We start from the raw sequence: 20,340 nt of genomic DNA on the forward strand, positions 1-20,340 counted from the left end.
GAGGGGTGGAGGGGGGTGCGGTACGGGTGTTGGCTCAGACTCCCAGGACTACAAATTGAAAGAAGCCACCTAGACTTTTCTGGGATCTGCACAAAGAGCTGAAGGGGGTGGGGAGTTGGAGGTGGGGGGGTGGTAAAGGGGGGGGGGGGAGAAGGGCAGGTGGAGGGGAAGACACCAAGTGATGTCTTTTTAATTGCTTTTAGAGTACCTGGATGTCAAGACACACCAAACTATTCTTCCCAAACCCAAACAGCTTTCATCCATCACTAACACTTCAGGGTTTGTTTCTGTTTTATTGTAAATATTCCAGTTGAAGAAAGATAAACAGACAAGAAAAAACTGCTTTATACAGTATACAGAGTCAGATAGAAAATACAGAATGGAAAAGAAAGCCAACAACCAACAGATAAAAAGTGGAGACAAACCAAGGAAGAGAACTAGCTGGTTGCAGGTTCACTCACCAGCTTGAGTGAGGTGTAGCAATAGTTCCAGCAGCAAATAGAAACTGTCTAGCACTGTCAGCCTTATCTTTACTCCACACGGTGAAAGGAACAGACTTTATAAATGATTCATGGGGACATTTATTCCACTAATCCATTAAAAAAAGTTGGCTATTGATCAAGATATCCTGCTCATAAAAACGAGTTTTTAAAAAAACAACCCTCCCCGCCCCAAATGTGATCTGACAGTAGGGACCACATTGTCAGAAGCAGGGAATGGAGCTGTGGGTTGGAACAGTGTGGCACCATTGGGGTCCGTGGTCAGGCGGCCTTCGGTGCCCTTCCCACCAAATCCACGAGACTCGAGGCAAGGTTGAAAAAAATGCTCGTGTCCTCTTACAGCTTGCCATCATTTGATGGTTAAAGAAGAAAAGGAAAAAAAATCCAAATCATGAGGGAGAAGGACAGCCTAGGACAAAACTGGCATCCTTTACTGGAAAAATCAGGGTCCCCCTGATTTGGTCCCCAGGATGGCAGTCCTAACTAACTGGCCTGGCACACAGAAGATGTTCAACTACCCAGATGGTAAAAAAGCAAAAAACAAACAAACAAAAAAAACCCACAAAAAAAAAAATGGAATTAAGCTCATCATCTTCCAAAGATGGTTTTATTTTAGTACATTCAGAACAGAAATGTGAGGACAATTTGATTCAAGGTGGTGGTGGTGGAGGTGGAGGTGGAGGTGGTGGTAGGGGCTGTTTAATTCTCTCTTTCTCTGAATTTTCTAAGTTTACAATCAGAAGTTGCATAGAATTTGTTTTCCATCAGAAAATGAAAACTCTCTGCATGAAACTCCCAACTGGCGAAGCCAAGCAAAGGTCAAGCAGTTGCTGGGAAGCCTCACCCCTCTCATCAGCTGATGCGCTGGACCCTGCAAACATCTCACAAGAGGAGTGGTAACGAGCAGCCATCTGAAAGCCTGGAAAGCATCAGTAACTGATTTTGTGGATGGAGGAGAAGTTAAATGCTTTACTCAAAGTCACACAAGGGGATTTCTGCCCATGCTGAGTTTAGGGCTCAGGAGTCCCCAGTTCCCAGGCCTGTGTATTAGCTGTGAGTCTCCACCTGTCTCCTAGGAATGTGGCAAATTCTCGATTACTTAAGGTCTTTCCACTTAATAAACACACACAGCACACGCTCACACACTCATGTGCACGCCTGCACCCAGGTCTCAACACCTAGTAGAAAGAAATTACCCAATCCATGATAGCCTTGGGGGGTCTGGCTTCATAGGCAGCTACTGGGTTTGGTTAGAAAGAGATGCTGTTGACAAAGTCTGCCCCATACCAACAAGGTGGCCCTACCACTCCTTCCCTGTGACTAGCACATTCCATCTGAAGGCAGGGCCAGGGTATGGGAAAAATGTATCACCCCACTCTGCTCCTTAATTAAGTGAGGCTCCAGGACATGTCATGCATTCTGGTCTCCCTCTCTCTTTAGAGATCACATTCACCAAAGGACCAAAATCAAACCCAGTGATAGTGAACGTCAAAAAGAGGAGAAAGAGAAAGAAAAGACATTAACTTCTGAAATCCCAGGCATTTCAAGGTCTCTCTGAGTAAACTATGAGTTGATTGGATTTTGGCATTTAAGAAATTACTTTAATGGACTTTTGAGACTTTCCGTCTTATTCTTCCCAAAGATCCTCCTCCTACACTGTGGTGCCCCCAACCCCCACTCAGGAAAGAGAGGTGAGCACCTGAAATCCGACGCACTGGCGGCTCCACATCCTAAAATTTGGGAAAAAGAAACGGATTATTTAGACTTCCATTGCCTAACCCAGCCTCCCCCTCCAAGACACGAAAACCAAAACACCATCCCCAAAACAAACAGAACTGAGAAGAGAACAAAGCAGAAAAGTGGGGCGGCGGTGGGGGCAGGGCAGGGAGGGGGGCGGAAGGGAAAACAAAAGAACATTAACAAAAATATACAAATCCAAGAAAAGAAAAACTTCCCTGTTGAGTTTAATGTGTTTTCCTGTAAGAACTAGACCCGGGGTACAATGGCCCCTTCCTAGGGGGACATCCCACCGATGATCCCACGGACTCATTGGGCGGGTCTGCGCAGGGACCCCCACCCCAGACTCTGCAATTCTGGCGGCAGGGAGAGGCCCCCGGGAGGGGACGGGTCCTTGCGGTCGGGAGGGAGGGGGGCGGGCCCTCGCCGCTCGGGGGGACCCAGCTCCCCGCCCGCGGACCCGGGCGCTGGCTCGGGCTCGCGATCCCCCCAGTCGGCCGGATCCAGGCTCGGGAGAGCCGCGCCCGCTGTCCGCTGTCCGAGCCCCGGCCGCCCCCGCCTCCCCAGGGCCTCGGCCCGGCCTCCTCGGTCCGGCGCGGCGGGCCCCTCGGGCCGCTCGGGCTACTCGGGCTCGCTGCTGTTGGTGGTCTTCTCCCACTCCAGGCTCTCCTCGCTGCGGGCCGGGGACGGCCGCGCGCGCAGGCCCTGGAAGCGGCGGCACTCGGGGCAGACGCGGATGTGCGTGCAGCCGCGGGCCACCAGGGCGGCCTCCTGGGCCAGTCTCTGCGCCAGCTGGTCGGGCTCCCCGGCCCCGCACAGCTTGCCGTTGCTGAGCGTCGCGGTGCCCCGCGGCCGGCGCTCCTCGGGGACGGGGGGCCGCGGCGGAGGCACCCCGGCGCGCCGCCGGCGGGGGTGCACACTGTCCTGACACAGGATGATGCTGCGCAGCTCGGTCACCATCTCCTGGCAGACGGACACCTGGGGGGGGGGGGGTGCAGGAGGAGGTCACGGCCCGACCCTGGGAACCAGCCCCTGCAGGCCCCTTGCGCATCCCTTGAACATCCCTTGCGCATCCCTTGCGCATCCCTTGCGCATCCCTTGAACATCCCTTGCGCATCCCTTGCGCATCCCTTGAACATCCCGTGCGCATCCCTTGCGCATCCCTTGTGCATCCCCTGCACATCCCTTACACATCCCTTGCGCATCCCTTGCGCATCCCTTACGTATCCCTTGTGCATCCCCTGAACATCCCTTGCGCATCCCTTGCACATCCCTTGCGCATCCCTTGAACATCCCTTGCGCATCCCTTGCCCGTCTGTTCAGGTGCACGGTCGGGAGGGGGGGGGCAGTGTCTCAGGATCACATAATCGTATGAGATACTGGGAAGACCTTGCAATCCGTCCCCTCATGCCACCTCCCACTTAACACGTGAACGCCCTCCATCCCACAGTGTCCTACAGCCCTGCCAGCTGGCCTTCCAGTCTTGGTTTGGACGCCTCCCAAGACAAGGTCCTCACCACACTGGGAGAGAGGCCATGACATGGTGCTTCCTTCTACCGAGTTCACAATTGGCCTCCCCCAAAATTTTCATCCATCCATCCCAGTTAAATCTGTAACCTGAAGCCCACTAAATAAATAACCCCTCTTCTGCAGGTCAGTCTTTCAAGTACTTGAAAAAAGCCATGTCTCCATGAACATTCTGTTCTCAGCCAAAGACTCTCATTCTTTAGATCAACCGGTTATAGCTAGAGATAATAATCACTACAACGACAAAAGCAACAGCAACCACCCCCCCCCCCATCAGTCTGCAGTCTCCTGATATGAAACCCTTGGGTCCAGCTATGTTTCAGAATATTTTAGCTTTTAGAGAGGTAATACTACACGCATGCAATATACTGTGTATCACAGCCCAGTGGGGTCTAGGGCAGACCCTGTATTCCAGCATGTTAAAAGTTGTTAAATCCTGAGCGTCCTCAACACAAGGAGGAAACTAGTTTTCCTTCCTGTCTTTTCATGGTACCTGTATAAGATGACAGATGCTAGCTGAATCTACGGTGGTGATCATTTCACAATGTATGTAAGTCAGATCATTATCCTGAATGCCTTAAACTTACCCAGTAATGGATGCCAATTACTTATCAATAAAACTGGAAAAAAAGCACATTAGCATTTCTGTAGCCAAACGCGCATACCTTTAGACTGAGGGAGATAAAGACCATCAACATTACATTAGGCTCAGACCTGTGCAAGTTTTGCCGCCAAGGGCATTTTTGCATCAGATGTATGTAATACTTGGTACTTTCCAAGCTTTTTCGGTTTCAGAATTGTGGGTAAAGAATCACGAACCCGTGCGGCTGCTACCTCGACCATACCCATTTCACAGACGTGGAAACAGAGGCTCAGAGGAGTTGTGTGCCTTGTGAAAAATTACTCGACTCATCAATAGCTGGTCCAGAATTTGAACCTAAACCTCATCTACTCCAAAGCATATGTACGCTCTGTTTAGTTCTCTACTCTGTGCTGGGAAGGACACTTTCCTAGCCTATGATGGGAGAAGAAACCTGGGCTTTCGTGATCTTTCTTCCAGTTTTCCAGTTCTGTCAACACGACTGTTGCTCTACCATAAGCCAAACAGCTAATGAAGCCTTTACTCTTCATGTTAGCTCTTGGAAGTCCTCACTGAAGTTTTTAAGACACATCCAGACCTTGCTTAAACTCCTGAGAATAACCGAATGTGCACAAATCCTCTAGTTGAAGCAGCTGCAGAGAAGTAGTATCACCTAATGGGATGTGGCCTGTTTAGACCTGTTACTAACAAAGACTCTGGGCAAGTCCCTTAATATCTCTGCGCTTCCAGTAATAACTTTAACAGCCAAAACAATACCACCTGCCTAATCTATGACATGTGACCAGACGTACAGTTTATTGGCTGTCAACTATGTATCAAGCACTGCGCTTTGCAGAGAAACAGAGATAGAGGTGGACACAGTCCCAACTTTTAGGCACTGCAGTGTTTGACAGAAAAATCATTGCAACATAGTTTGTACGTGCTTGATGCAATGGTGCTGGAAAAGAGGCCAAATGATCGACTCCTCTTGTCCACGGAAGAAGGCAGGAGAACTGGGAAAGTTTCGCAGGGAAAGAAACACCTGAATTGAGCCTTCTGGAACGAGTAAGTGGCACTACTATTTTAGGAGTGGACACAGCGAGAAAGCCAGTAGAGCTGGAGGGAGAAGCAGGAGGGGAACCAAGAAAGCTTGGTGTCAGGCAAGGCAAGGGAGGAGAGAACTTTTGGAAGGAACTGTCCACTTCCAGAAGGGCACACTGAGGTACAAGAAGGCCCAATGGGTTCTCTTTGGTTTTGTCCATTGGGAGGGGTTAGACCTCTTAACAGTGACCTTTTAGTGCCGGAGTGGGGAGGAGCCAGACTGCCCTATGTTGAGGACTGGATGGGAGGTCAGGAAATGGAGACAGCAGATCACATTGGTTTGGAGGAGGGGAAGGACAGCCCAAGAGCAATAATAGTAACACTGCTATTGTTTCACGGCTTTTTGTTATTTTGTTTAAGGAGGCTCTATGCCCAGCATGGCGCCCAACATGGGGCTCGGATTCATGACCCTGAGATCAAGACCTGAACTAAGATCAAGAGTTGGATGCTTAACTGACTGAGCCACCCAGGCCCCCCAAGACTGCTATTATTTGAAATTAGCAGATTTACTTGAGCATAACTTTAGATTGTGGCGAGAGAGCAGGAAGCAAAAATAAAGGGGAGAAAAAAAGGAAAACCCCAGAATAGCCAAGGGAAGAGGGACCAAGGCAGAAGCAGAGGGATACCCAGAAGCATCTGCTGTGCCTGCAGGGGTGGCTTTAGCTGTGGGTCAAGTACTAAGGTGGGGAGGGGGGTGTAATTTGGGGCTAGCCAGTCCTGATTTCATGACGAGGTGGGAGGTAAAATTAGCCTTTATACATGAAGGGGCAAAAGGATATGAGGAGCCGGTGAGGGTTTGGAAGTCCTAGCGGTATGGGAAAGAAGCTGAACATAGAAAAATAAAAGGACCGGAAGGCAGTGCTGTACTGAGGCCCGGCCTGAGGCTGGACTCCACAGAAGGAGGGGCTCGTGTGCACTCACGTCCTGCTATGAGCTGTTTCTCCAACATCAATTAAGGGAAGAGGCTTACGAAGATCCGGAGTTGAGAGGTTGAGACAGGAGCTAACGTACTTTAAAAACTGAATGATGCAATCAGCACGTAAGGATCATTGCCCCTTCTCTGAGGCAGATCGGAGACAGAACGGGATCCAGTCTTCTTCCTTCTATTCAGACTTTTTGGTCTGCGTGAAATTTATATTAACCCAGTTTCTGAGCCACAGGTTTGGAGAATTAAGCTTATTCAAGATCCCTGAGAAAGGAGATGGACTTCTTGGCCTTATATGAATTGGGATATCTCTAAACATCTTTACCGGTTAGGCAAAAACATCCTGAAGATGGAAGAACCAAAGTCATTGCCTGCGCTGGTAGCCTGGTACTTTGGCCTCTTTTTTTCTTTTTTTTTTTTACATACTACATTGCCTAAATGTAGGCATTGCTAAATTATAGTTGTATAAGACTTTGTTGTGTGTAAAACATTCATCACGTATTTATTTGCTGGGCTGTTTTGGAAAAATAATCTGAAGCTCAGGGGTTAAGAGCACTTTCTGTGGCTGCATAATCAGTAAGTGATGAAGCATTATTAACCCAGATCTCTTGCCCTTGGGACTGGGATTCTTTCCAGTGCACTGTCCCATGGGTGCTCCACCCTCTTGTGGGATCTCACAGGTTTTGTCTGAAATGACATTTGTAGGTGCGTGATCCCACCTACCAACGCTATAGGTCGTACCCCTTTGAAGGTTTACCTCAGTAGCTTCTGAGTGCCGGAGAGTCCATAAAAACTCCAACATAGCCATAAAAATGGCCACGATTAAGCCACAAATAAGAACCACAAAGATTCCACCAATATTCTCCATTCCCAGTCCTGTAAGAAAGTGAGAGCAAATAAAAAATAATGTAAGAGGGCTACCAGACACAATCATTCTACTGAAATGCTGAAAGCCATTTACACAACCAGAACTTGAGGCTTGTAGATGCTTTACACACACATTCCTTGCATGGGATATAATTATTCTTTTGCAAAAAATGTGACATAGCTGCAGTAGAAGAGGAGAGGGGGATCTAGTTGCAAAAGGAGGAGACTGGTAAGAAGCCTCCAAATAGCCTTCTGGGGTGGGAGGTGAGCAGCATTTTAAGAAAAGGGTCAGGGGTGCCTGGGTGGCTCAGTTGGTTAAGCCTCTGACTCTTGGTTTCAGCTCAGGTCATGATCTCAGGGTCGTGAGATCGAGCCCTGCATCAGGCTCTGTTCTCAGCATAGAATCTGCTTGGGATTCTCTCTCCCTCTCCCTCTGCCTCTCCCTTGTTTGCTCTCTTTCTCTAAAAAATATAAATAAATAAATTTTTTTTTTAAAAAAAGAAGAGAGTCCGTGAACATTTGATTTAGAGACATGATACCAAAATACCTACAAATTCTAGATGCTTCATAAAAAATTTAGTCAATCTATAAGACTGGGTTTGCTGGATATAAAGTAGTTGTTTAACCCAATTTTGGATAGAAAAAATTCCACTTATGTATCTGTGTCAACAGGTTACTAAAATACTTTAGACACTTAAAACTTTTTTTTTTCATCCCTCCAGACCAGTGGTTGCCATCAGAACCACCTGGGAGGCTTATTCAAAATACAGATTCCTGGTCCTCACACCAGACCTCTTGAATCCATATCTCTGGAGATGAGGCCCAGGAATCTGCATTTTAAAATACATTTCACAGGTGATTCTTTTCCAGCCAGTCCTAAAATTAGTTTGCAGATTAGTATTTTTTGAAGCAATATACAGGACTGTGTTCCTTGAAGTCAGGCATAGTTTCCAACTGTATCGTCACTGCCTAGCATGATACCTGGCGTATCTTATATACTTGGTAAATATTTGTCGGGTGTTATGGTTGTTCATTTCTACAGTGTCAAACATTGAGTTTGGCTAAATAACTAGATGCTTTATTTGGGATCTGAGAGACCCAAACTTTTGGGCAGTGTCATAAGCCCATGAGACCCTCATTCAACAGGGGCCACAATCAAATAAAAAAACATCTTTTATCCAGGAAAATGCCAAGAGGATAGCTTACACCCTATGCTATTCCAGAACCCTTGCACGTTTGAGTGTCTTTTTAATCAATAGGGGGACATGGGGCTATATCAGTGTCAGGGAAAGCCAGCCTCACACACCACTGCGAGACGAGCTTAGTTCAGGAGCAGAAATCGGACACTATTTTCTGCGCCTTGGAAAGCTGGACAAATAGCCCTGCTTAGCCATTTCAGGATGCCTTGGGTCCCCTTGCACAAAGCCTCAAGTGGATGTCCATTGCTTTTTTGATTTGCTTTTACAACAGCCAAGCCCAGTGCAGTGCTGGCCTATGCTGATCATCTGCTACCATGGCTCACATCACAAATGCATCAAAAGAGCTCTGTACTTTGGTCAGCAGGTCTACATGGTTGACTTTTGTGCAAATACGGATCCTCTATTTTAAATAACCAAAAATAGGAGAATATTTAAAAACTCAATCCTAAGGGAAGGCATACATGGTTTGGAGAAAATTTCTGCTTTCCAGGAGGGAGGTGCTTGGGCTTCATGAGAACACCTGCCCCTCTAACCTGCAATCATTGGGGCAGAAAGTTTTTGACCATGGGAACATCATGAACCATGTGAATGGGGCAGACACAAAGGACACTTGAGAAAGGGGCAGCACAGAGGACCTGGCTGAGGTGTTCTGGAGCCTGCTCCAGCAGCAGGTTTATGGGTATCGGGATGTGCATCTGAACATCATGGATGAACTAGGTTCTCCAGCTGGCCCCTGCAGAGAAGGCTGGCTGGAGGGCCTCGGTGAAGGGGAAGTGACCAAGGATGCCCACCTGTCCTGGTAAATGGAGTCCCCAAGTGACTGCTAAGGTACTATAAGACTCTCTGATCTCTCTGGGACATTTCTGCCTGATACAGGGAAAAAAGACCAGGATTCCCCTGAAAGGCCTCAACCTCCCCCTCTTATTTCTGCAGAGGGGTTGTTTTGTCCTCTCTGCGGGGCCAGTTCCGGCATCTGGACTCTAGCGGCTTCTCCTGCCTCTCTCAGCATGACCCTGACCCTCCTGACACGTACTCACATGCTTCCCTTTCTTAAAGAAAAATAAGAAGCCCTCCTTCCCTCTCCATTCTGTCTAGTGAACTCCCTTTCTCTTTCCTTCCTTCCCTGGCCAAGCTTTTTGAAACAGTTGTCTATATCAGAACTATTTTAAGACACTTTAAAGCCCTTAAAACGCATACATTTGGAGGCCCCAGCTCACATAAAAGCAAGTACAAGAAAATGCACCCACATCTTATGTTAAGTGCATTTTTAAAATTTTGCTTGTGATGTGACTGAGTAGCAAGCAACAGTTAATTTATAATTGGCTGTGATTTCTCAGCAATCGTTGTGCATACAAGGGAATGTTTGCAAAAGGAGAAAAACCTAACCAAAAAATTGTTTCTAAATGTAATGAAGTTTTTATGAATATTAAATTTAAAAATTAATGAAGTCGAAACAATGTTACATTTTGGAGATATTTAATTAAACATGTCTTAATTTAATTTTGCAGTTTCTTTTTTTGCATTTTGAAGCTAATACATTTTTTCAGACCTCAGACATAATTTTGGATGCTTGAAAAGCTTTTAGGCCCAAGGTATCTGAAGAAGAAAATGGTTCTATCTGAATTCACTTTTATTTTTCCTATTCACTCATCACTCCGTGTAATTTTGTCTTGTGCCGTTAAAACCACCCACACTGAGGTCACCAACAAACATTACGTTTCTAACCTATTGGAAAATTTCCAGTCCTCATCTTAAGTGACCTCTTGTAGCACTTGGCATTGCCAACCATACTCCCTACTTGGCTTTTTATAAAGACATTGCTCTCTTGCAACCTCCTCAATGTCTTTGCTTGCTCTAAGGCACATTTTCTCCTCATTTCCCTGAATTTGGTCTCCTGCCTCTCCTTCCTGCACTGGCTGGTACCAAGTCCTGCCAGTTTTACCTCCTACATACTTTTCAATTTTTGACCTTTCTCTCTCTATCCCTATGACCTCTTCCCTGGTTCAAGTTCCGGCTCCCACCGTCTCTTGCTTGGACTATTTCAGTAACCCTGGAAATGATGCCCTGCTCGTAGCTGTATAACTCAACTCTACCCTCCACTGGGTTGGCCTGAGTGATCTTTCCAAAAAGCAAAATCTAACTGCAACACATCTCTAGTAACTGTTCACAGTTCCCAGCACACAGCATTGTTGTTCCTACCGTCTGTACCTTTACTCCTGTTAGCACCTCTGCCCGGAGCCCACCCTCACTCCCCAGACACACACTGGGTTAACCTGAACCTTTCCTGTAAGACTTAGCTGAGTGATCACTTCCTCCAGGCTGCCTTCTGTGATCTTACTGGCTCTGTTAGCTATCCTGCTTTGGTGTTTCACTGATAATACACTGGGAATCATTCTAACATTGCATGAAATAATACCCTAGTTTAATGTGCTATATCTGGATTTCCCACCAGACCAGGAATTCCTTGAGGCAGATGATCCAGGTCTTGTTCAACTCTCTAACCCCACAATCATGGTGTCTGGCCCATAATATGAGCCCAATAAATGTTTGTGGAAAGAATGAACAGAAAGTAAGAGGATAAAGACCTCTCAGATGTAGAAGCCCACATTATCAGAAGCTTTGGATCCATACTGTGAAATGTATTCGTTCGTAATTAAATTTTGCTTGAAATAACAGTAAAGCGTGACAGCCTCTGTCGGGTGCTCGCGGCCTGGTCACAGAGGCAGATGGCCCAGACTGCACAGGAGTGCTTGGCCAAAGTGGAACCAAACAATGACTAATCCACAGTGTGGACCAACCGTCCCAGGTCCCCGGCAGGTGCAAGGGCATGGGGGAGGGTTATAAACAGACAGGGGATAGGTGCTGGGATAAGTCTGATCAGAGCAGGGAAAGCTTCTCAGAGGAGCTGAGGTTTTAACAGGATGCGTGGAGAAAGCATGAGTCACTGAAACACCCCCCAGTCTTGCTTTCCCAGCGTCTAGTGTTTCAGGGCCAGCATGTTAATCATGGCTGTTGGCTCCAGTGTGCTGATTCCTGGCTGGGCGGCCTCCCCGCCCAGGAGCGAGGTTTGTATATACCACCGGTGCCTTTAGGAACTTACTGGAAAGTGGAAGCAAGAATAGATTGCTGGCAGAGTCAGAGTTGAGAAACAGATGGAGTGGGAGAAGGCAGCGAGTGCTAGGAGAGCTCAGCGGTTCTACTTAACACTGTCATCACGCTCCTAAAGTCAAAAGCCTTCCAAGGCACACAGCCTCTCCTGGGGCATGGACCCCCTCGGCCCCTGCAAGGGGGAGCCAGCTAATCACTGTCCCCTTCTCTTCAGCCGGACCACACAGGAGCCACCGAGACAGATGGCTTTTGTACCGAGAGTCTCTTGACACTTGAGTCTCTGAGCCTCAGCTGGGTCCTAGCAATAAGACCGAATCCAGTGAGACCCAATCGAACTCCCCCTGCAAACTCTGGGTTGATGAAACACTAATTCTGGTGTCACTCATAGCTTATCCACGAATTGATAAATTACAGTTGATAAATGCAAACGAACAACTTTTCCTGGCTCTAGACCTAGAGAGGGGACTGGTAAGCTGGAAGGGAGCACCTCTGAAGACATGTAAATTTTGACCCAACTGCTCTGCCTTTCGATTCTGACCTGAAAGTAATCATTTTTTGGATTCGGGGGCATGGCTACCCTTGCATATCTCCTGATGGCACAGTGAGATGCAGGGCAACTCCTTTTGAACAAGGAAAGGGTGGGTAGGTCTAGCCTGGGAGGCAAAGAGGCAGAGGTCATGAGTGCCATGGACGTAGGTACAGAAAGAAAAGAGACTGGCATCACGATCCCATCAAGGGGGAGTGTATTTATTCTCAGACGATGGTCAACTCATCTTTCTTGAGAAGCTTCCCTAAGCTGAGCACTATGCTATGTGCTGAAGCTATGCAGTGTTGCACACTGAACATACGTGCCTAGCACATGAAGTCTTTGACCAAAATGATGTTCGAGCACTTTCTATTTCAGAGGCACATTCACCTACATTCATGCAAATACATTAAAGCATCTCCACAGACTTATTTATTGTAAATAGCAACTTCACGAGACCATGTGCGAGCTGACCTGTATGCCCTTCCCAGAAAATACGAAGTGACTCATCAGGTTTGCACGGCCGAGGCCTGGAACAGTAAGCGTGCCATTTACTCTTCCTGTGACATTCATTGACTAGACCTAGCAGAGTCTGGAGACAGTGATGAAAGCAGAGCGGGCAAACAGACACGACATAGAAGAGGGATGGAAGAGGCATCTGATAAATTTTGCAATTTATCAAAACACAAGCTCGGGAGAGGCACTTTGCAATTTATCAAAATACGAGCTCGAGCGCCTCATTTTTAAAAACATTTGCTATCTCATTCAATTATCATTAAAAACACTGTAAAGAAGGCCCACTGTCGGCATTTTACAGTGGAAAAAACAGGAATTCAGGAAAGTGAAGTTGCCCAAATTTTCACAGCTGAGATGTGAAATCTAGATAAATCTCACTGCCCAGCTCATGTTCTTTATAAAAATAAAGCTGACCTTTATGACTGCTTCCTATGAGCAAGATTACCAGGCTAAACATTTTAATTTAATCCCTGTGAAATCAGCACCATGTTTACCTCCATTTCTCCGACAAGGAAACCAAGGTACTGGAGTTGGGTGACTTGCCCGTGGTCCCCCCCTAGCCAGCAGGAAGTGCCAGATCCGAACTGAGCCAGAGCCTGCGTCCCTACCCCTATCGCACACTGCCCCTCCCTGGAGCAAGGCTTCCTCATGCTACAGGGATGGGATTACAGAACTCAAACCAGCACTCTGAGGACTGGATTCTGGGGCCCCTCCTCCCACCCAGAGGGACCGGGAAAAAGGGTCCCATGTACGGGCAATGAGTCCACTTACAAAATTCCCCTCTCTCCTTAACAATATTGCATCAAATGTTTGAATCAATGCGTTATTGACGTAACCGTGGCTCAGTATCCATACAAAGTTGGGCTGCAGACTTTCTAATTGCTGACCTCCTTTGATGAAGACACACTGGGCCACCATTTGCCTCTGTTCCTGATCATGCTTTCTGGCCTCCCCTGGGAGTTTCTCCGACTCTCAGCAATCAATCTGATTTGATTAGGGAGAGGCTTCCTCTGCAAGCATCCCTCTGAGACACTATCTAAAGTCCCATATTCAGGTTTCCAGTCTTGGCTCTCTCCAGAGAAACCAGAGAACCGGGATAATCAGGCTGGGCCCCCTGAGAAGAGAGAGAGAGAGAAGAAAACAGCCCCAGATTCCACCCCCCAACCCATCGCTCACCCCCGACTCTCTCTAAGATGTCTCACACTTTCATTCCCACCGTGCCAGACAGCAAACTTCCTGTTCTCTAAGGATTTGGTGAGTCAATACCACTGGCCTCTTTTCCATCCTTGAAAGGGGACCCTGATTTTCACAGCCTGGTGGTGTATTTATGTTCCTTTGAAGCCCGATCCTGAGCTTGTGTTCTTCAAGATAAAGGTATTTAATTTCCTTGGAATTTACCGACTACCTTTTTGTCCGACAATTGTTCTGCAAAGCCTTCAGTAACCCAATCCCCTTGAATTGGGGTGCTGGCATTTGTGAGAGGCTAACGAGATTTCTTTTTATAGGGGCTGAGTGAGAGAATAAATAAAATAAGTGTTACTGAAAAGAAAGGGCAGGAGGAAATGAAAGAGCTTGGAGTCAAGCCTTCCACACACTCTACCATTTCACCTTTTAGCTATGGATGAAGGTAGATGGTCACCAAGCTACACAGGGAAAGAAACCAGGGAGGTAGAGCAAAGGGGTAATGTTGTGGTTCTTACTAGAGCCAAGGGAGGCCTAGCAAAATGACTCAGGATTGGTGGCACCATCCAATGTTAAGAGTTCTTCTCTGGAACTTGGCAGTGATGTCTGAGCCGTAATACTGGATTAGAAGTAGGGGTAGCACCGGATCCCTTTCTTTGAAATTTCTCGCATTTTAATAGGATAACGAAGTGGAGAAGGTTATGTTAGCTACTGCACACTGGCTTGTACACGCTGCAGATCTTCCTCGACTTACGATGGGGTTATGTCCCAGTAAACTCATTGACAGTGGAAAATACCCTAAGTGGAAAATGCACTTAATACACTTAAACTACTGAACATGATGGCTTAGCCTAGCCCACCCAACACGGGCTCGGGACACAGACACTAGCCTATGGTTGGGGAAAATCGTGTCACACTAAGCCTAGTTTGTAACAAAGTGCTGACCGTCGTGTCATTGGTCGAACACTGTGTTGCAAGTGAACGCCGGAACAGCTGTATGGCTATATGGGTACAGAAGGGCTGTCAGCGTTATCGGTTGTTGACGCTGGTCATCTTGGGGTGACCGGGAGCTCTGTGGCTGCCCAGCATCACAGGAGGGGATCATCCTGCACATGGCCAGCATGGGAAAAGATCCAAATCCCAAATTCCAAGTACACTGTATACTCAACGCTTATTGCTTGCGCACCATCACAAAATCGAAGAATTTTGTCAGGGACCAGCTGTACTTGAAAGCAAAGTGCCTACAGCCACTGTCGGTTTCAGAAAGTCTCCGACCAAAGGATCTGCCTCACAGTTCCCTTCACCTCCATCCCTCTCTGCCTGTTCCACATTCTCCTCCTTCCTTTGGGTGCCTGTGAAAGCCACGGACTCACACCACGAAAAGAAAGATCACCTAGGAGCTGCTTTGGAAAGCAAATTAATACGACTGCCCTTTGTTCGGTTTGAGGCACACACACAAAAAAGGTTCTTGTGGTTCCCTTCCTGGCAACCATTTAAAGACTTAAAGGAAGAGATCTTTCAGGTCACGCAGGTCCCGTCCTTCTGCCACAGGAGGGGCTCCCTTGAGCAGTAAGTCACATTCCGTGAAGTCTGATGGCTAATTTGCCAGAGAAAGGCCAAACAATGGTGCCTCTCGTTCCAAGCTAGTGCTTCTTGCTTGGCTTGGAGGAGGTGACACGGACTTTCGCTTGGCTGGGACGCCTTCTCGCCTCTCTGAGTAATGTTTGCTTGGGCTTTGGCCATGGCAGCAATGGGGCCACTGCATTAAACTGGCACGAGCTGCTGTGGCTGGGATGGGAGCCGAAGCCCTGGCTCTTATGGTGATTTGCATAGTCCCAAACACGGAGGGCCCTTTGGACGTGCCTGCGTATTAATACAGCTCATCCTTCTCTTCCAAGGGACAGCTGCACTGAGGCAGGTTGACTCAGGCTAGTTGATAGAACCCTAGCACCTTCTGAAGCATTTGGGACCTGGGCAGGATGACTTCGCTATTTATTTTTCCCTTTCATCTGCTCCATTCTCTTTTCTGTGCCAGGGAACATTTGGTCCCCAAGTGCAGAGTAGAGCCTCCTGTTATTACCTCACATCTTCCCTGGGAGCCTGAACTCCCCGTCTGCCTCCCCTCTCCATCCCTCCTGAGCTCTGGGGTCAGATCAGTCCTCCTCAGCCTCTGCAGACTTGGGCAGGGTTTTTGAAGCCAATCACTCAGCAAAAATTCTAACTTTTCTACAAACTACCCAATGTCTACCTCAAGCTCCCGTTTCCACCTGATTGCCAAAAATATAGAGACTTCTCAGTCATTCCAGGTTTAAATCCAGCTAAATGCAGTGTTTCCTCTGTTCTTGCTTTACCCCTGGATATATTTTGGGTCTGGGGAGAGGAGGGAGATTATGTGTCATGGAAGTGGGTTAGGTGTCAGGTCTTCATTGCTGGATTCCACTTAAGATTTCCAATGCTTGTAGGATTTAGGGACACGTAGGCCTGTCTCTGGACCCTCCCTGCCCTGGGTCACCAAGTCCCATATCTCATGCCCCCTCTTCACCTTCACATGACACCTATTTCTGGGGCTTTCCAAACTCCAGAAGCAAGCAAAAATCTCTTCACCTCTTAGAATCCCCGACTAATGTAGGAGTTCTATCTGCTACTGTCTTGTGTCCCAGCAGGGCACAAAGCTCCTTCTCAGGGACCCTCCACATTCAAATATATCTTTTTTTTTTTTTAATCTAGTTTGCAGACCAGGTGGCCTGGGTCTTCTGTTATTTCTCTACTCTCTAACTTCTAGTGCCAGCTTCATGCCAAGTTTCCTTTAGGTATTAGCCTTCTGTATTGCAAAATACTCTTCTGGCAAATCAAAAACCTTGACTTCTAAGAATACTGTCTCTGCTGAGTTGTAAGAACTGTTGGAACTTAAAGTCAGTAATTTGATTCTTTGTTCCTTCAAGGGCAAGGACTGTCCCTGGAGACCACGCATGCCAGTGACAGTTCAGAATTCCATCGCCAGCACCTGCTTTCATCATGCCACATCTTAGCCCAGCACCTCTGAAGTCTGTAGCCAACACTCTTGAACCTAGTTCAGGGTGCTATTGGTGTGCCAAGGCATAGGCAATGCTCTGGGATGTTTATGGAGCATCTTCCTGGGACACCAATTTTACTTAGAGTTGAGGTGGAGAAAGCATTCTTACAGTAAATGAACGTGCCTATGTTATGTCGTTAAGTTGCAAAATTCATATGTGTTTTTAGGATAAAACAGAAGACCAAGGACATTCCAAGGATGGTGGGCTGTTTTAGACTATGCCCCAAGACCCCCAAGAGTGTAGGCTTGGTCTCTGCTGCTATTAATTCCTTCCATGGAAAAGCTTGGGACATGGTTGTTTGCAGTCCAAATGCCTCCACCTACTTTTCAATGTTCTCTGAACTCCAACCTCATCCTACTTATTCAAACCGATTTCTGAATGGAGCAGTTATGCTCTACACCATTCCCAAAGCAGTGAGTCCTGATAGATGCTTCAAGGTTCAGGCCAAATGTCCCTAAAGTCTTCTTTGACTGTTGCTCAGAATTAATCACTTCCTCCCCTGGGCTTCATAAACACTTCCTTTATGTTCGTGTAAAGTGTTCCTACAGTGCAACCATTGTAGTGATGATTTGTGCCTCTCTCGAGGTTCTAAACCTCTTGAGGACGGGCCATGTCTTAGTCCTTTTCATACCCTCAGAGCCCCCAGCACAGTGCCTGATCTGAGGTGGGTTACAACGTATGTTGGATGCAATGGAGCTACGGGAACACTTTCTATGCCACCAGCCGGGGTGTCAGGGTTCCTGCTTGGGAGACAGCAGACAGGAAGCGATACCAGTCTGCAGGTCCTTGAGATGACTGCCTACTCCACTCATTCATTCATTCATTTGTTCATTTGTTCATTCTTTCAACAAACACAGATGTCAGATGATAATGCTGGTTACTGAAATATAAAAATAGATAAGACAGTCTCTGTGTTTGAGTTTTTTATAGACCATGGGGGACAGATGTCAACAGATGCAAAACAGACATCATAAGTGTTGATTTTACAAGAGCCATCTAGACTTGGGGAGCATGTGATGAGTGGGCATACCTGCGGCTGTGGACACTGTTCAGACCTCTCGTTGTGCCTTGATTGTCCCTTTAGGCCTACGTTTGGGGATAAAATTAGTTCTCATTTCCTTTGTGCTAGTCACTTTTGCAGAGGGTTTATTTAACATGATTTTCGATCTTCACGATAGCCCTGGGAGGTGACATGATTATTATCATCTCTATTTCCCAGAGAAGGAAACTGAGGCTCAGAGACATTTCCTAGTGTGTGTAACAAGGTCATTTATGGGGTGGTGTCCATTCAAACCAATGCCCATGATCCTGAACCCTATAGAAACTTCCTGAGGTAGGAGAACCAGTCTAGTGGCTGATGGTAGAACAAAGAGGCAGGCAGAAGAATAAAAGTCTGATGAGCTCCCTTCTTGGGGTCGGGGGTGGGGGGGAGAGGGGGGAAGGGCGAGACAAAGTCCACTGGACTTCAGGTGACACCTAGAGTGGGAGAGAGATGATCTAGACCAGGGACCGCAGAAGGCAACAGTAAGGCACTCAGATCCTGTATCATCCCCGCACTCGCACTGGCCAATTTTGCTGCCCTCCAACTGTTTCTCTAAAGGATTAGCAGGATGCATACATAAACAAAGCAAAGACACACGTGCACAAAAAAGGAAGGCCCTGGGGCTGGGTTTAGGGGACAGGGATGAAAGGGGAAGCTGGAAACAGAGGAGCAACTGAGCAGTGAGCCTCAAGGGGAAGTGTGCTCCAGGAGATCAAACGGGGATCTGAGTTACAAACCCAGGGAAAGCTGGGGAAGCCCACAGCTAGTGGGAAGTAGGACAGGAGGGAGAGGCATAGCTGACACAGCCTGCCACTGGCCTGGGGGGGCAATGCAGGAGTCTGTGGGGGTGGGGGGGCGGGCTGCACCATCTGAGCCCTTGCCCCTGGCCCCTTCTGCAGTGATCCAGCCACCCTCATCGACTTCCGTGGGGTCAGCTGCTCAGAGGCAGGAATGACTTGGCGGAGTGGAGAGCTCAGGGGTGAAGTTGCTCACGCAGGTCACCAAAGCACAGTTTCACTGGGCACTTTGCTAATGTGACCCAGGAGAACACTGCCAGTGGGAGCTTTGGACAAATACTAGCCAGTAGCTTCAGTCACACCCCCCACAGATATTTACCAGGTCTCTGCTATGTGCGGGGCTCTGTAGGAGAAGCGGGGGACCTAGAAACAAATGAGACTGGTCCCCTGGCTGAGGTCCCTGGCTGAGGAGCCATCTGCCAAACAGAGGAGACCAGGAGCTGCCAGGTAGTGCGTTTGGTGCTCGTCCACAGGCACAGAAGGCACCCGACCCACTGGGGAAGGGTGGGGTGGAGGGGGATGAAGGGCTTCTAGGAAGAGAGATACCTGGACATTTCACTCATCTGTCAGGTGGAATCAAGGTCCTTCTGTTCTGGGGCCCAGATCCACTTGTGTTTCTACTTTAGATTATTCCAGATCAAAAGCCACTACCATTCCCTCCACCTGCTTGGTCAGATGGCTTTCTTTCCCATCCCTCTGAAGTTCCTTGTTATCACAGAACAACATTAGCAGATGTTAACTTATCAATTATCTCATTTTGTTTTGACTATTCCAAGGCCAGATTCAGATTGTTTTTAATTCATGTGTCCTTTTGCGGGGAGGGGGTGGTGCAGGAGCATTTTGCAACCGACACCTTCCCCAGTACAAACCCTCTGTACAGCTCAGCTCTTGCCTTGGGAATCTTGCTCTGCTCCCCCTGCACGGCACAGAACCCCCATCCCCCTGCACCACACAGAGCTCCTGCCCCCCAGCACCAGAGCCCCCACCCCCCTACACCGCACAGAGCCCCCATCACACTGCATCGCACAGAGCCCCCTCCCCCCTGCACCGCACAGAGCCCCCATCCGACTGCATCACAGAGAGCCCCCGTCCCCCCTGCACCGCACAGAGTCCCCGTACCCCCTGCACCGCACAGAACCCGCGTCCCCCCTGCACCGCACAGAGCCCCCGTCCTCCCTGCACGACACAGAGCCCCCGCCCCCCTGCACCACACAGAGCCCCCGCCCCCCCTGCACCGCAGAGAGCCCCCGCGCCCCCTGCACCACACAGAGCCTCCGTCCCCCCTACACCGCACAGAGCCTCCGTCCCTCCTGCACCGCACAGAGCCTCTGTCCCCCCTTCACCGCACAGAGCCTCCGTCCCCCCTACACCGCACAGAGTCCCTGCCCCCCCCCCCCCCACCAGCACGGATTTCTGCTGCATCTTCCTCAAGGTGTCATCGCCCGCAATACCCGCTCTGACCCTCCCCACCTGCTCAGGTCCTGAACATCTTCAGCATCTACTTCAGTCTATCAAATGCACAAAAGGTTGCTGATACCCTCATTTCTTTTTTTCTAAACAGAGTGAGTCTCCTCCACACTTGATCTTTGGGGAGTGGAGAGCCAAGACTGTGTGGCCCCCTGGGTTCCTGCGAGGGAAGGGGCAGCACTTCCTCCAAAC

General features: G+C 48.3%; 1 protein-coding gene across 5 annotated transcripts in view; it reads right to left on the reverse strand.

The window, feature by feature from the left end:
* Positions 1-273: 273 nt before the first annotated feature.
* GRIK4 (glutamate ionotropic receptor kainate type subunit 4) overlaps positions 274-20,340 on the reverse strand; it is a 425,071-nt gene continuing 405,004 nt past the window's right edge. For all 5 annotated transcript variants that reach the window (XM_035716734.2, XM_025465200.3, XM_025465201.3 and 2 more), the window contains 2 exons: positions 7,128-7,246; positions 274-3,215 (listed from right to left, as the gene is read on the reverse strand). In XM_035716734.2, the coding sequence (XP_035572627.1) occupies positions 2,859-3,215; positions 7,128-7,246 (476 nt within the window). In that variant the 3' untranslated portion in view covers positions 274-2,858. The remainder of the gene's footprint in view (positions 3,216-7,127; positions 7,247-20,340) is intronic.

This window comes from Canis lupus, chromosome 5 (assembly GCF_003254725.2).
Source record: "Canis lupus dingo isolate Sandy chromosome 5, ASM325472v2, whole genome shotgun sequence".
Classification (NCBI taxonomy): domain Eukaryota; kingdom Metazoa; phylum Chordata; class Mammalia; order Carnivora; family Canidae; genus Canis; species Canis lupus.